The following is a 15,034-nucleotide window of genomic DNA, read 5'->3' on the forward strand; positions in this document are numbered from 1 at the left end:
TCATCTATCCATATCAGCTATATATCATCTATTATTTATCTATCATCTATCAATACTCTATCATTTATCTATCATCTATATCTATCATTTATTATTTATCTATCATCTATTTATCACCTATCATCTATCAACCTATTATCCAACCATCTACCTAACACTATTTTTTAGTTTAGTTTTGTTCATTTTTTTAAAGATTTATTTATTTAGTTCATGCTATTTCATATATGTGGGTACACTGTTGCTGGGTGTACCCCAGGTTTCCCTCCCTGCAACACGCAGTGGCTCACAACTGCCTATAACTTGGGTTCTGGGGGTGGGGGTTACTCACCCTCTTCTGGCCTCTGTGGGTACTGAACACACGTGGAGCCTATGAATATATATACATATATATATATATATATATATATATATATACATATACATATATATCTATATTTACAGGCAAACACACATAAAGTAAAATAAATAATTTTAAAAGAAAGTATTATTTTTCACAGACACAGAGAGTTTCTCTCTTTTAACTTCTCTTTCCACTTTCTCTCCCCTTTCTGTGTCCTTTCTGCTGTATCCAGAGCATATAGACTATAGAACTACCATTTTCTACCACCAGTCCCTAATGGAAACGTTTGATTTGCTTGTTTTTGAACATCACACAGCAAGTGCGATTCCATTTCAGAGGCCTTTTTCAACTGCATTATGGGATTTTCCACAGAGCCACATGCAGCCACTTTCAGTGCTGGGGAGCCACTGGGCATCCGTTCTCTGAGGCAGCAGGGAGGGCCTTTCCATGAGGCTTCCCCACAGCCCCCCTGTGAAGTCTGCCCTTCGCCTGCCACCTCTATAACTGTCCCTAGGGTGAAGCTTGTGTTCTCTGCACATCTACTTCACTAGATGGTCCCCTACTGTGATCATGTCAATCCATCCCCCCCAGCAGCTGTAAGTGTGTGTCACTCTGGGCCTTCAGCACCACGGGTGGCAGGGGGCAGCAGAAGTGGGGTGCAGTCATGGACACTGTGAGGAACACAGATCCTTAGGGGAAGAAGATGTCTCAGGTGGGGAGGTGGGGAGGTGTCCTGACACTGTTTATTCTGTTGAAGGATAAAGACTCAAGCCCGAAGGTCTTCCCCAGCAGTCCCACAGCCAGAGTCCTACCCTTACCCTCCCCAGGACCTGCTCTCTTTTGAAAATACAGTCCCTAAGGGAAAATGGAAGTCTCCAGTTATAGAGCAGTTGTACACTGTGGAAAAGGAGTCGTGTCTCAGTTTCTGTATCTCTAGGGGCTCATCAGTGGAGACTGGCATGAATTCAGGGCAGTTCCATGGGCTAACCATAAAACACTGTCCAAACCTCACGCCTGGTGCTATCAAAGCAACAAGGGACAAGGTCACAGGCTCAGAGATAGGCATGAAGGCCTTTGCTGAGAGCTGGGCTCCGCAGACATTGTAATGGACCAGGCATGGTTGGATCGGTCACAGGCTCAGCACTGAACCCCCAAAGCACCATTCCAGGGTGGCATCCAACAGCCTCCCTCCATGGCTGTGGCAACCATCCCCTTGAGGCTGCATTAGCAGGGTGAGCCCTTGCCCTCGGGCAGAGGCCTACCCTCTTTGATCCTAAGTAAACAACAGAGTTCTAGAATCCTTGCACCACGGAGACACCCCATCTTGTTCTGAGGAGCAGTAAGGGCTGGACTCTGTGCCATGGCGTGTGGATCAGTGGATCCTCATGGTCTTCTCCCCTCTCCACTTGCTTCTGCCAGACTCAATAGTCTGCCCTATATGGAAGGTAAGACCGGGGAGGGATCTGAGAGCCTGGTGTCTACATTGGTTGTCCTCATACCTTCAGGGCCTCCAACTGTCAGTACTGGAACCGGTACATCCTCAGGAGGCTGGTGGGATAGGTGTGAGCTGTGACCTCTCATGACCCACGAGTCCCATACAGGGTGGCACCAGCATCGGTTTTCAGGGTGACCACAAACAGATGAGGGAAGAAAAACAGGGAACAAACTAGCATCCATGGTATGGATGAGCTTGCCTGGGAGTCTTAGGTCTTGTGACAATGACTGGGCTGTCTGAGTGTCCCCTCACCCTACACCAATTCTCAGATGAGATGGTTGACCTCAGTGGTGGATGCTGGGGCCTCTGTTTCACCCAGGAAAGCTGGGTCTAGCTTTAGTGCTTTGTGTGTGGTAGAACCGGGACTCCAAAAACAAAACAAAACAAAAACACGCAACAACAAAACCCCAAAACAAAGAAACAGCTTAATAGAGGCTTTGGGATTGAAGTATTTGAGTGGCAGAGGACATTCAGCTTCCCTTCCTGAGAAAGGTAGTTTTTGTGGTAGGAGCCCTACCTTGAGTCACCTGCTGGCTATACATTTTGTGCTGGACAGGAGCTAGCTGGGGTGGTAACTGGGAATGGGGTGCATATTCCCCAGCTTGGATACCGTCCTCTTCCACCGTGGTGTGACACCTCTCTCCTGGACTAGTGCACTTGTTGAATGAGTGACTGAACCCTGAACTTCACTATACTGTCAGGCAGTAGTGATGTTTTCGGGCGGTTAGGGTATGTGCAGCTTTAGGCACCAGCATGGGAACTAATTGCTGTGCCTTAGGTGAGGGTGGGAGTCAGCTATGACCTTACAGGAACAGAGTCCACAAAGCCAATAATCTTTCGGGTGGCCACCTATGAATGCAAAACAAACAAACAAACAAACAAAGCATCAGGATCCTGTTTGTTTGTAAGTGGTGGGACTCAGGTTCTAGAACGTCCAGACAGACGTCCTCAAGGTCTGAGGAGGAATCCATTTGAACCCCTGAGTGCCTGCTACAGATGGAAGAGTGACTTTGGGACAAGGTTGATCTGCAACACACTGCACATGAAGGGCACAAAGAACCCATCATGGCTGCGGAGATGGCTCAGTGGTCAAGAGAGTGTGCTGTTCTTCCAGAGGACCTAGGTTTGGTTCCCAGCACCCACATCTGAGGCAGCTCACAACTGCTTGTAACTCTAGCTCCAAAGAATCCACCTGCATTCACATGCACATGTAGAGACATTGCCATAACACACATACACAGAGTTAAAAAAGAATACAACTATTAAAATCAACCCATCATGCTCCCTCCTTGGTGCAGATACCCGCTGTCAGCACCTTCTGACTGAACCCCATGAGTCCTATATAAGGTTTAGAGGAAGGTTGGGGTCAGTCCTGTCTTGGACACAAGATCTTGGAAGATCTGTTCTTTGAGGCTCAATGATCTTACAGAGGGTGAGGAACACTGAAAAAAGGGCCAGCCTTACCCCCAGCATTGTCACTGTGGGACTGGTGAAGCTTTTTTTCCCAGAACGTTGGCTCTCTCTGGGGTTGTTGTTTTATGGGGGGGGGGGGAAGGGCAAACTTCTTAAGCTGTCCCCTGACTATCAACACTGAACAGTCTTGGTTAAGATAGACTGAAATCAGAAACAGAAAGGTCTTAGTCACTGTCCTATTGCTGTGATGAAACACTGTGCCCAAGGCAAGTTACCAAAGGAAGCATTTGATTGAGGGCTTGCTTACAGTTTCAGAGGGTTAGACTATGACCATCACGGAGGGACGCACGGCCACAGGAAGGCCGCCATAGTGCTGGAGCAGTACCTGAGACTCACATTTGATCCTTGAGTTGCAGGCAGAGTCTGGGCCTGGTGTGGGCTTTTGAAACCTCAAAGCTCACCCCCAGTGACACACTTCCTCCAACAAGGCCACACCTCCTCATCCTTCTCAAACAGTTACTATGGAAAAGCATTCAAATATATGAACCTATGAGGGGGTGCATACTCATTAAATACCACCAGTGTCCATAAAGAAGAAACAATAGCAACAATGGATGGCCACGAGCTTATCATTGTGTGTGAGAAAGTCCAGGAATGCGTCTCTCTGTGGTAGGGGTGGGGATAAAGGAGAGAGGAGACAGGCATGGAGATGGGATGCAGGCATGAGCTGAGCATCCAGAGAAGAAGACAGTACTGTGTGGAGACTTAGGGGTCTGCACGGTGCCTGTAACCCCTGTGGAAGGTCAGTAGTTGGAAGAACATTCTGCCCACAGGAGTCTATGACAAGGGAACAGTTACCTCTGAGAGTAGCAGGAGCTGGGGAGTTTAAAGATTTGTCACATGAGGTGGAGGTTGGGGATGGGAGAAGAACCTCCTAATGAAGGTAGAACTGCCTGTCCTTTATATAAAGTCAGGAAGCAGAGAGAGAGGCTTGGTGAGTCCTAGACTCCTTTGAGGACATGTCTCTACTGATGTTAAAGCCCCTCACCAGATCCCACCTCCGTGTGAGCATGTGCACCTATGTAGGCACATGTGTAGGCTGGGGGTTGACATCAAGATGTTCCTCTCAATCACTTCTCCACCATATTTTTTGAGACAAGGTCTTTCACTGAACCTGGAATTCACCATTTCAGTCATACTGGCCGTCAGGAGAGTGCCTAGGATCTACTTGTGTTGGCCCACAAGCACTGGGGTTACAGGTGTGTCCACTGCCACATCTGCCTGGGAATCACGATTGCACAAGACCTTACCATCTCTCCAACCATAAACCATACCTCTTAAAGGTCTAAACCCCCTATATCACTTCCTGAGGACCAACTCTCTATATGGACCTTCAGAGGAGCACACAAATTACATCCACACCATAGTGATTTCAACATGGTAGGATCTGTCTGATGTTATCTGCTTATAGGTAGTTTATCCTGGGTATTAGAGTTATCCATCATCCCTTAACCATCCCAGCCCCCCAGACTGTAGCCGTTGAGCCCCGACACTGTTCTACGTTGCATGGTGTACAGCTGAGGGAAGCAGACACTGTGTCATGGCAGCATCTGATAGTGTGATATAGTTCAGTTCCACCTGTTTGAGGAGCTCAGTGACTACATGTGATGAAATGTCCCATTTAAAACAAAAAGACAGCCAGGCAGTGGTGCCCCAAGCCTTTAATCCCAGCACTTGGGAGGCAGAGGCAGGCGGATTTCTGAGTTCGAGGCCAGCCTGGTCTACAGAGTGAGTTTCAGTACATCCAGGGCTACACAGAGAAACCCTGTCTAAAAACAAACCAAACCAAACAAACAAACAAAAAACCAAGACAACAACAACAAAAGCTCCCCTCTCCCATCAAAGATAGAACAAACCTCACTCCCACTGTGTATGGTGCCACACATCTGTAATCCCAGAACGTGGGAGATAAAGGAAAATCAGGATTACACCATACTTTGACTGGCTAGCCTGAGCTACATAAACCCTGAATTTAAAAAGAAGAAGAAGAAGGAGGAGGAGGAGGAGGAGGAGGAGGAGGAGGAGGAGAGAAGAAGAAGAAGAAGAAGAAGAAGAAGAAGAAGAAGAAGAAGAAGAAGAAGAAGAAGAAGAAGAAGAAGAAGAAGAAGAAGAAGAAGGAAAGAAAGAAAAAGAAGAAGAAAGAAAGGAAAGAGAGAGAGAAAGAAAGAAAGAAAGAAAGAAAGAAAGAAAGAAAGAAAGAAAGAAAGAAAGAAAGAAAGAAAGAAAGAGAGAAAGAGAGAAAGAAAGAGAGAAAGAAAAAGAAGGGTCTGGAAAGATGGCTAATCAGTTAAGAATCTAACTGTTTTTCCAGAAGAACCAGGTTTGATTGACAGCACCCAGGTCAAGAAGCTCACAACCATGTGTAACCCCAGTTCCAGGGAATCTGATATCCTCTCTGTGTATGGCACACACATGATGTGCAGACGTATATACAAGCAAAACACCATGCACATAAAAATAGAATCAAATAATAAAAAGGCAAAACTAACTAGTTTAGTACAAAGACTAAAAATCTCAACCTTATCTCCAGTTCAATGCAAGCTCCTATCCTCCTGTCCCTGTTCTTGAGGCCAGGGAGAGACAGGCAAGACTCTTTATTTCCTGGATATGTATGAGCTCTGGCTATAGTAGTGCAATAAAACATCATGCAAAAAAAATAAAGAAAAAAATAAAGGAAGGAAGAGAGAGAGAGAGGGAGAGAGAGAGAGAGAAAGAGAAAGAGAGAGAGAAAGAAAACGAAAGAAAGAAAGAAAGAAAGAGAAAGAAAGAAAGAAAGAAAGAAAGAAAGAAAGAAAGAAAGAAAGGAAGGAAGGAAGGAAGGAAGGAAGGAAGGAAGGAAGGAAGGAAGGAAGGAAGGAAGGAAGGAAGAAAGGAAGGAAGGAAGAAAGAAAGGAAGAAGGAAAGGAAGAAAGAAAGAAAGAGAAAGCCAGCCAGCCGGGCAGTTGGTGGCATACACCTTTACCTAGGAGACAAAGGCAGATCTCTGTGAGTTTGAGGCCAGCCTGGTCTACAGAGTTCCAGGGTTACACAGAAAAGCCCAGTCTCAAAAAAAAAAAAAAACCAAAAAACAAAACAAACCTGTCCATGTATTTTTAGATGCAACCAACAGGAGTCCTGGGCACGAGGCCCGACACTTGCTCAGAGTTGATGATCTCACCCTCTGGTGATTCTCTCCTCTTCCCCCCCCCCCCAGTCATCCGTACCACGGGCAAGAATGAGTCCTGGGGTGCTTGCTCATAACCAAAACTAGTGTCAGACAGTTGTCTGGACTCTACTGTTTAAGGGAGTTTCTTTATAACTGGGGCCTCCGGCTGCATCTGGGTCAGTGGTTCCCAGTTCTGAGGTGGTAGCTTCAGTCCCTCCCCCGACTTACACCAGTGGCAGTGTCTACTTGGGACACAGCTAGAAGATGCGTTGACGGTCTGACATGGCCTGTGGGACGAGGGCTACCCTTTGCATCCCTCTCTCCACTCTCCCCTTAGGACCCTGGTTCTGGTCCTGTGGTCAGACCAATATAACCTGCAAGGTGGTAAATGGGAAGGCGGTGGAGGTAGGCAAGTGGCCGTGGCAGGTAAGCATTCTTTTCCTGGGAATGTACATTTGCAGCGGCTCCCTCATCCACCACCACTGGATCCTCACCGCTGCACACTGCTTACAAAGGTCAGCTCTGGGGCATCCACATTTGGGGGCTTGGCTTTCAGGCCTTGGTGGAGGGTGGGGGGTGGGGGTGGGGGTGGGGAGTGTGGATTTGGGCATTTGGGAGTGGAGGACATTACCCGAGGTAACCTATCACTCAGAACCTTATTGTCACTCATGGCCTTACTACTAGTGATCTGACCCTGCAGATCCAAGAACCCGGCTAAATACACTGTGAAGGTGGGAGTCCAGACCCTCCCAGACAACAGCACCTCAGAGCTCCTGGTCACTAGCATTGTAATTCATGAGAACTTCATCAATCACATGTCTGATGACATCGCCATTCTGAAGCTCAAATATCCTGTCACCTGGTCCCCCCTCGTCCAGCCAATCTGTCTCCCCTCATTCAATTTAAAGCCAAGCATTGGAACCATGTGCTGGGTCATCGGGTGGGGACTTGAAAAGGCGGAAGGTGAGTGCAATAGAGCAGAGGTCTCAAGACACCTGTCTTTGCAGAACACGGTCATAGGGTCACCCACTCATCTCCTCATTCACTCTGTCATCTGCAAGCATTTCCTGAGCTCAAAGATATATTCAGCTTTCAAGGATAAGATAGACAAGTGACCTGCGGGGACCTCAGCTTCCAAAGTTAAAGTGTGTGTGTGTGTGTGTGTGTGTGTGTGTGTGTGTACACCTGTGCTAATGTACACATGCCATAGTGTGTACTTGAAGGTCAGAGGACAATGTTCAAGGAGTTGATTCTTTCTATGGGCCCTCGGATCAAGCTCAGTTCATCAGGCTAGATGTACTTGCTATGCCATCTCACCAACCCCCACAGCCCAGTTAGATCAGATTCTACACCAAGTCCTTAGCCTGCCACCTAGTAGGAAGTTAAATCTTTGGCTGCTCATAGAGGATTTGCATTGGCAGATACAATGAGGCATGGAGGTGGCCTCTCTAGTCAGTGTGCACCCATAATCCTCAGAGATGCAGCCCTATTGGTGTTATTGGTGTCCTGGCAACCTTTCAGCAGGCAGCAGGTGCCATATCTAGCTGCCTAGGGTCTTGCTGCCTTTCCCAGGAGCAGTGATCCAATGCTTATTCTCACAGACCCAGAATTGTTGGGAAAATATCTCCTTGTTCTCACTTGATACTTGACTATCACCCTAACCCCCTGGGAGACTTTTGCTTCACTTGTTTTAGTTTAGTTTGTTGCTGTCGTTGTTGTTGGTTTGTTTGTTTGTTTGTTTGTTTGTTTTTGAGGCAAGGTCTCTCTACATAGCCTTAGCTATCCTGGAACTCACTATGTAGACCAAGCTGGTCTAAAACTCAGATATCCACCTGCCTCTGCCTTCCACGTGCTGGGATTAAAGTTGTGTACCACCCTTGGTTCTTACTTTTCTCAATGAGTGGGAACAGTTTTGAAAGCTAGGCAACTTTTATGAATGAACAGCTCAGGACATGACGGCAGGCCCAAATGTATTTGACTCTGAGTTGGAAACAGGTTCCAAAGTTGAAGTCATGACTAGATCTTTCTCTCCATAGGGCCCCCAAAGACTCCCTATAGTGTCCAAGGTTTGGCTGTCAGGATTGTGAACAATGAAATCTGCAATCATCGGTACCAGTTCCTCCTGCTGAAGAACCAGAAGAAGTTCATTGGGAACGACATGTTGTGTACAAGCTCAGAATGGGGCCTGGACACTTGTCAGGTGAGGACTGTGTAGATGGGGTGGGGCAGGCAGCATGGGGGTCATACTGAGGCAAGGTCTCTCTGCATAGCCCTGGCTATCCTGGAATTCACTATGTGGACGAGGCTAGTCGCAAACCCACAGAGATCTACCTGCCTCTGCCTTCCAAGGGCTGGGGTGAAATGTGTGCAACATTCTCAGGTCTTGGCTTAACTTTTTTTTGCATGTGACCATCAGAGACCCAGTACAAAAGTCTGGGCTTCCATTTTCCAGTATAGGGGGTCATGGCTTGGGTGGGGGGTGTATTAGCTAGTTATCTATGACTGTGCTTAAACACCATGACCAGGGCAACTTATAGAAGAAAGCGTTTATTTGGGGTTTATGGTTCTAGAAAGATGATCGTCCATCACCATCACAACAGGGAAAATGGCAGTAGTCAGGCAGTGAGCATTCACATCTGGAATCACACACAGGAAGCAGAGAACACTCTGGAGATGGCTGGAGGCTATTGGAGCCTCTATGCCTACCCCTGTAACACTTCCTCCAGCAAGCCCACACCTCCAGTCCTCCCAAAGGAAGGGTTCAAACATAAACTTATGGGGGGCCATTCTCATTCAAACCATTACAGGGATGATTGTTTTTTTTTGGGGGGGGGTTGCCCCTGTTCATAAACAGTTCCTTGTTTATTTTTTTATTTTTGTTCTTTAGAGAAGATCTCACTATGTAGCCCTGGACCTCACCATTTAGACCAGGCAGACTTGCCTTGAACTCAAAGTTCTACCTGTCTCTGCATGCTGAAGTGGCGGGGTTAAAGTCTTGCACTACCACACCCAGTTCTGTAACCATTTTAATGCTCCTGAATATTAGCCACATGCCTGCAGGTCTGGGTCAGGCCCTGGTAAACAGTTTTGCAGACATAGTATATATGCCGCAGACCCTTCTGGTCCCTGTCTGTGTAGAACGGGTCTCTGGTTGCAGGTGGACAAGGAGTCGGCGAATGAATGACAGACTGAATCAACACGAGAGATTGTGTAGAATCTGAATGTAATTTTTCAAATTGAGCATCAAACTTTTTATACAGAAGAAAATAGGGAAGTTAGGTGACACATCGGCAAGGTACAAATGAGGTTACCGAATGCTTAATGACACTTATACAAAACAGAGGAATGTAAACACATGTGTTTACAAAGACTGGCAGGAACTAGGCAATAAAACAACTGAGACAAAGTCAGCTCTAACTAGGTCAGCTATCGTTTTAGAAGCCAGGTGTGAGGTCTTTACACTCCTAGGGCAAGGGTTTTCACACCCAAGTCATGGTTCTAATTAGGGAGTTCCGCTCTAGCTAACCATCTCATGAATAATGCAATACTCTAAAACCACAGCCCGATTTACTTCCTAAGCCATTGTAAATTCCTGTATATGGGAGCGACTTGGCTTTTATTCTAAGTGATAGTGTGGGGGGACTTTCTACTAATAAGTAATGTAGTCTGCCATACATAACTATAATAAGAATTCTAAACTTACTTTGCTAAGCTTGCCCTGAGATTTATAACTCTATGAAGTAGATAGTAAAGCCTGATTTCTTTCACTATCTCTCTTACAATACTAGAGGCAATTCTGAATGTCACTGAATAGGCATCATTCTTACTGAATTCCAAGCCCAGGGTCAGCTCAAGGACTACCTAGGGCATTGGTGAAGGCCAGGAAGCAAAGTTCGATTTTGCTTAGGTATTTGGCAAGTCATTGTTTGGAGGCACCTATAACAAAACAATACTGAAAGGAAGCACACAGGTCCATTCGCAAGGACAAAATTGGAGCATACGTGCTATGGAATGCCACAGTTCCAGGAGACTAAGTTTCCGTGAAACTCTTTGCCTCAGGACTGCATCCAGGCTTTTGGCCTGTCATGCATGTCACTACTGGAGTGGATGTAGCAATATTATATTCTATAAGCTTCAGCCACCGCATCCTCTAGTCAACAATGTTTTTGAGATGCATATTTCTTTTTCTTATTTAAAATACTTTATTTTATTTTATGTGTATAGGTGTTTTGCCTGCATATTTTCTGTGCACTGTGTACATGCCTGGTGTTTGCAAAGCCCAGAAGAGGGCATTAGATCCCCTGGAAGTGGTGGTACAGATGGTTGTGGGCACTGGGAACTGAATCTGGATCCTCTGCAAGAGCAACAAGTGCTCTTAACTTCTGAGCCATCTCCCCAGTCCCCATCTCCCCAGTCCCCAGCTCCCCAGTCCCCAGACTCATGTTTTCTTGAGAACATGGTCTAGTTTTTCTCTTAAGTCCCGACTCTCCTGAATTTAAAAGACAGATCTCCTTTAGAAGACAAGTTTTGTGTATGGAAACATACTTTGTTTACAAGTAAAAAGATAAGTATCTCTTGGACCAAAGGTTTATATGCTCAAAAGTATGTAGATTAAAAAGTAGTTTTAGCCAGGCAGTGGTGGCGCATGCCTTTAATCCCAGCACTTGGGAGGCAGAGACAGGAGGATTTCTGAGTTCGAGACCAGCCTGGTCTATAGAGTGAGTTCCAGGACAGCCAGGACTGCACAGAGAAACGCTGTCTTGGAAAACCAAAAAAAAAAAAAAAAAAAAAAAAAAAAAAAAAAGACACACAACCTTTATAATAAGTCTTAATCAGACTAAATCTGAAACCTACCCTCTATGCTATTGGAATCTACTTTCCTTACTGTAACCCCAAATCATTACTGTTCCATCTGGGCTTCTCTCAACTCCAATTGGCCAGCCTTCATGGCCATGATTTTAAGATTTTTACCCCATAGCATCTTCTCCTCTCTCCACCTTCCTCTCCTTCCTCATGGTCTCCTCAGACTCCAAGCCCAGAAACCCCCAACCCCACCTATGCCTTTCTGCCCAGCTATTAGCTGTCAGCATCTTTATTTGACCATTAGTTTTAGACTAGGGAGCAAGGTCACGTTGTACAGTCAAATTCTCTCATTCCTGCAAGCAACCAAGCCTTGAGGGCCAGTATTTATCATTACAATACATATCATATCAAAAGATCAAACCTCGACATACTTGTTCTTGCAGACGACCCCAGTTTGATCCCCAGCTCCCACTGGTGGCTGATAGCCATCCATAATTCCAGTTCTAGGGCATATGGTAGGCACCCTCTTAGGACCTCTGGGGACTCCGGGCACACACGCACTGCACAGATATAAATGTGCAAGCGAAACACTCATGTACATAAACGAAAATAAATTAATTTTTTAAAGGTGTTTAGAGAAAGTCACTCCCTTTGTTAAGTTTTTCCATGAGAACTACACATGGGAAATAATTTGTTCAAGTTTTTGGAACATTTGAAGTAACAGAAATTACCTCTTCTTTGAAGGTTGGGTTGAAGTGTCACAAGGACATAAATATGTCTTCTACAGATGTTCTGAGACACTATTTACGTTGTTCTATACATAGTTATTGGGTTAATCAGATTTCGTGTCAGTCTTTAACACTAGCATTTTAAATTACATTTATTTATTTATGTGTACGTTGTGGCATCAGGGTATGCATGGATGCTATCTATGCACAGAGAGCAACTTGTGAGAGTTGGTTCTCTTCCTCCACTTGTGGGATTGAACTCAGGTCACCAGGCTTGGTTGCAAGTTCCTTTACCTCGATGACCCTCTATCCCTTTTTAATTAGTTTAAATAATTTGCATTTCCATAGAAATCATTTGCCTCAACCAAAATTTAAATCCACAAAATAAAATAGAAGTTGTAAACAGTCTTAAGGTTCTGGGAGAGAACATTATTCTTTGGGTAGAGGTTCTCTTCTCTATTTTCATTCAAACCACAGGGTAATTGTACCTCCGCCTCACCCCCCCCCCCCCCGCCCTAGCTTCATTCCACAAGGTGATGACTTCTTTCCTTTCAAATACTGGAATTATCCTTACTAATCTCATGCCGGGCATGGTGGCACACACCTTTAATCCCAGCACTTGGGAGGCAGAGGCAGGCGGATTTCTGAGTTCGAGGCCAGCCTGGTCTACAGAGTGAGTTCCAGGACAGCCAGGGCTATACAGAGAAACCCTGTCTCAAAAAAACCAAAAAAAAAAAAAAAAAAAAAAAAAACTAATCTCATTTCAAGTATTTTGAGCCCAACATTCAATCACACACACACACATACACATATATATATGCATACTCTTTACTGGTTCATAAAAAAGAAGGAAAAAAGTTTCAAATGATATAGGCTCCCTCTACCCCCTTTTTCTTATGCTACAGATAGAATTCAGAATTGCATGCATCCTAGGTGAATGCTCTATCACTGGGCAGCAAGAAGCCCATAAAAAGAATTTTCTTTAAATAGTAAGGGACCTACTGTTACCTTTTGATGTATGACTCTGTCAGGTTATTCTTCTGGATATGCCTGCATGCGCACACAAGCAGAGGAGATGGGCAGAGCTTCTAAGATCTCCCTCTCTAAGCAAGGCTGTGGGAAGAGCAACAATTGTACCTTGGAGACCCACCAGGGCTTCAGGATGGCTCAGTGGTCAGAGAACTAGCTGACCGATGAAGAGGCCAGTGTGGTCCCAAGCCCTGACCTTAGTACAGAATTTCTGTGTCACAGAATAGGTACATTCTCCGCTCTCATCCTTGAGGACAACAAAGACCTAATCTAGCAAATATTGCTGCTACTTGATGCCTCCTGTCCCCACCCCACACCACTCCACCCCATCCCACCCCCACTGCAGGACACCTCCGGAAGCTCTCTGGTTTGCCAAATGAACAAGACCTGGGTCCAGATGGGTGTGGTGAGCTGGAACTTTGACTGTGGCCGTCGCCAATTCCCAAGCGTCTACACCAGCACCTCCCACTTCACCCAGTGGATCAAGAGACAGATTGGCGACCTGAAGTTTACCAGCATGGCTGTCTCCTCCTTCCTGAGCCCATTCATCCTCACTGGCTACATTTTGCTGGTATCCTTGGGCTCCCTGTGGCTCTTGTGAGCTGTGTTTCTATAACAGCCACTCCCAGAGGCTACTCCTCCCTCCTCTCTGCTCCGCCCTCAGAAGACGTGGCCACCAGAGGCTGAACAGGACTTCAGGACAGAGGGACTTGGGGAAGGGTCCTTGACCCACTGTGGGTTTTGTTCCCCAGTTGTTCAATGAAGATGCTCTTGAACCTTTTTGAGCCATCTGAAGTTATCATGTTCTTGACTTTGACCAAAACCCTTTAGAACACCTCCCTCATAAAACTTGGCTGTTTCTCAAGCTGCGCCTTCTCTGATATTCTTACTCCACGTCTGTCAGAGGTGCGTTGTGTGATCCTAGAGGTTGTTCCCTCGTTTCCCTTAGAATTTCCTCTTGACAAAAAAAAATTACATTTATGTGTGTGCATGGGCACAGGAGTGGGAATGCCTATGGAGGCAAGAGTGGCAGATTTCCCCTAGAGCTGGAGTTGCAAGTGGTTATGGGCCATCGGGTGTGGCTACTGGGAATCAAACTCAGGTCTTCTGAAAGAGCAGCGCACACCTTTAACCACTAGCACGGCTATCCAGCCTGTAGCTTTCACTCTTGCTGACTGGGACTTGAAGTCCCTGCTCTGTGAACCTAGCAGTTCAGTGGCTCCCATATTCCCAAGGCCCCCTCCCTGTGTCTTCCTGTAAGAACTAACTTCCTTCTAGGAGACTTCCCAAGGTCAGATGAGAGACTTGGCTCTACCATCTGCGTTCTGCTGCATTCCTGTCTCTGCCAACCCCTAACTTTCCCCTGAGTGGGGTCTCCCGATCCCAGCCAGTTCCTCCTCCGTCGTTGGCAGGGGTGAGTGATGTAGGTCCCTGCTTGGAGATTGTGAAGTGACTGTATCAGAGGCTCCTGGTGTGCTTCAGTGACTCCATCAGTGACCTCGGGTCTGCTGGCTAAGAGCAACAGTTCCCCTTCCTCCACCGGGAGGCAGAAATGTGGCAGCAGTGATTGCTTTTGTTCCCCCGGACAGGAACACGAAATTGTCTGCTCAGGTGTTTCTCCCAAGAACTAAGACCTTGATAAGAACAGACTTTGTCTATTAAGTTAAAAATATACAATACCTTGCACCAAGACTCCCAGGAGTTGAGTACATTACTTTTAAAATGTTATTAACTATGTTGCTGAGTCATTAACATGTTCCTCAAAAGCCCAAACTTAGTGAACTTCTATTCTCACCGTTGACCAATGGACACCATCACTTCTCCCTTATGGCCCCCTACTGCGAGTAATTGGCTCTAGAGAGCACATTGCTTCAAATATTGCAGGCTTTAAAAATCGTCATTGAAGCCAAGCTTGGTGGCTCATACCTATTTTCCCAGCACTTGGGAGGCCAAGGTAGAATTGCTGTGAGTTCAAGACCAGCCTAATGAACACATTACTTTGCTTCAGTGCCCTGAGACAA

General features: G+C 46.1%; 1 protein-coding gene across 2 annotated transcripts; it reads left to right on the forward strand.

Moving 5' to 3' along the window:
• The first annotated feature begins 1,689 nt into the window (after positions 1-1,689).
• Prss46p (serine protease 46) lies at positions 1,690-13,856 on the forward strand. 2 transcript variants are annotated; one of them, XM_021172803.2, is made up of 5 exons: positions 1,690-1,785; positions 6,791-6,968; positions 7,154-7,416; positions 8,490-8,653; positions 13,360-13,856. In XM_021172803.2, exons 1-5 carry the CDS (start codon positions 1,701-1,703, stop codon positions 13,612-13,614), a joined length of 945 nt encoding a protein of 314 aa, XP_021028462.1. In that variant the 5' UTR covers positions 1,690-1,700; the 3' UTR covers positions 13,615-13,856. The 2 variants fall into 2 exon arrangements, with proteins under 2 accessions (XP_021028462.1, XP_021028463.1); XM_021172804.2 differs by lacking the exon at positions 1,690-1,785 and adding an exon at positions 2,795-2,958.
• The last annotated feature ends 1,178 nt before the right edge of the window (positions 13,857-15,034 follow it).

This window comes from Mus caroli, unplaced genomic scaffold (assembly GCF_978045245.1).
Source record: "Mus caroli unplaced genomic scaffold, Mus_caroli_1 scaffold_11, whole genome shotgun sequence".
Classification (NCBI taxonomy): Eukaryota; Metazoa; Chordata; class Mammalia; order Rodentia; family Muridae; genus Mus; species Mus caroli.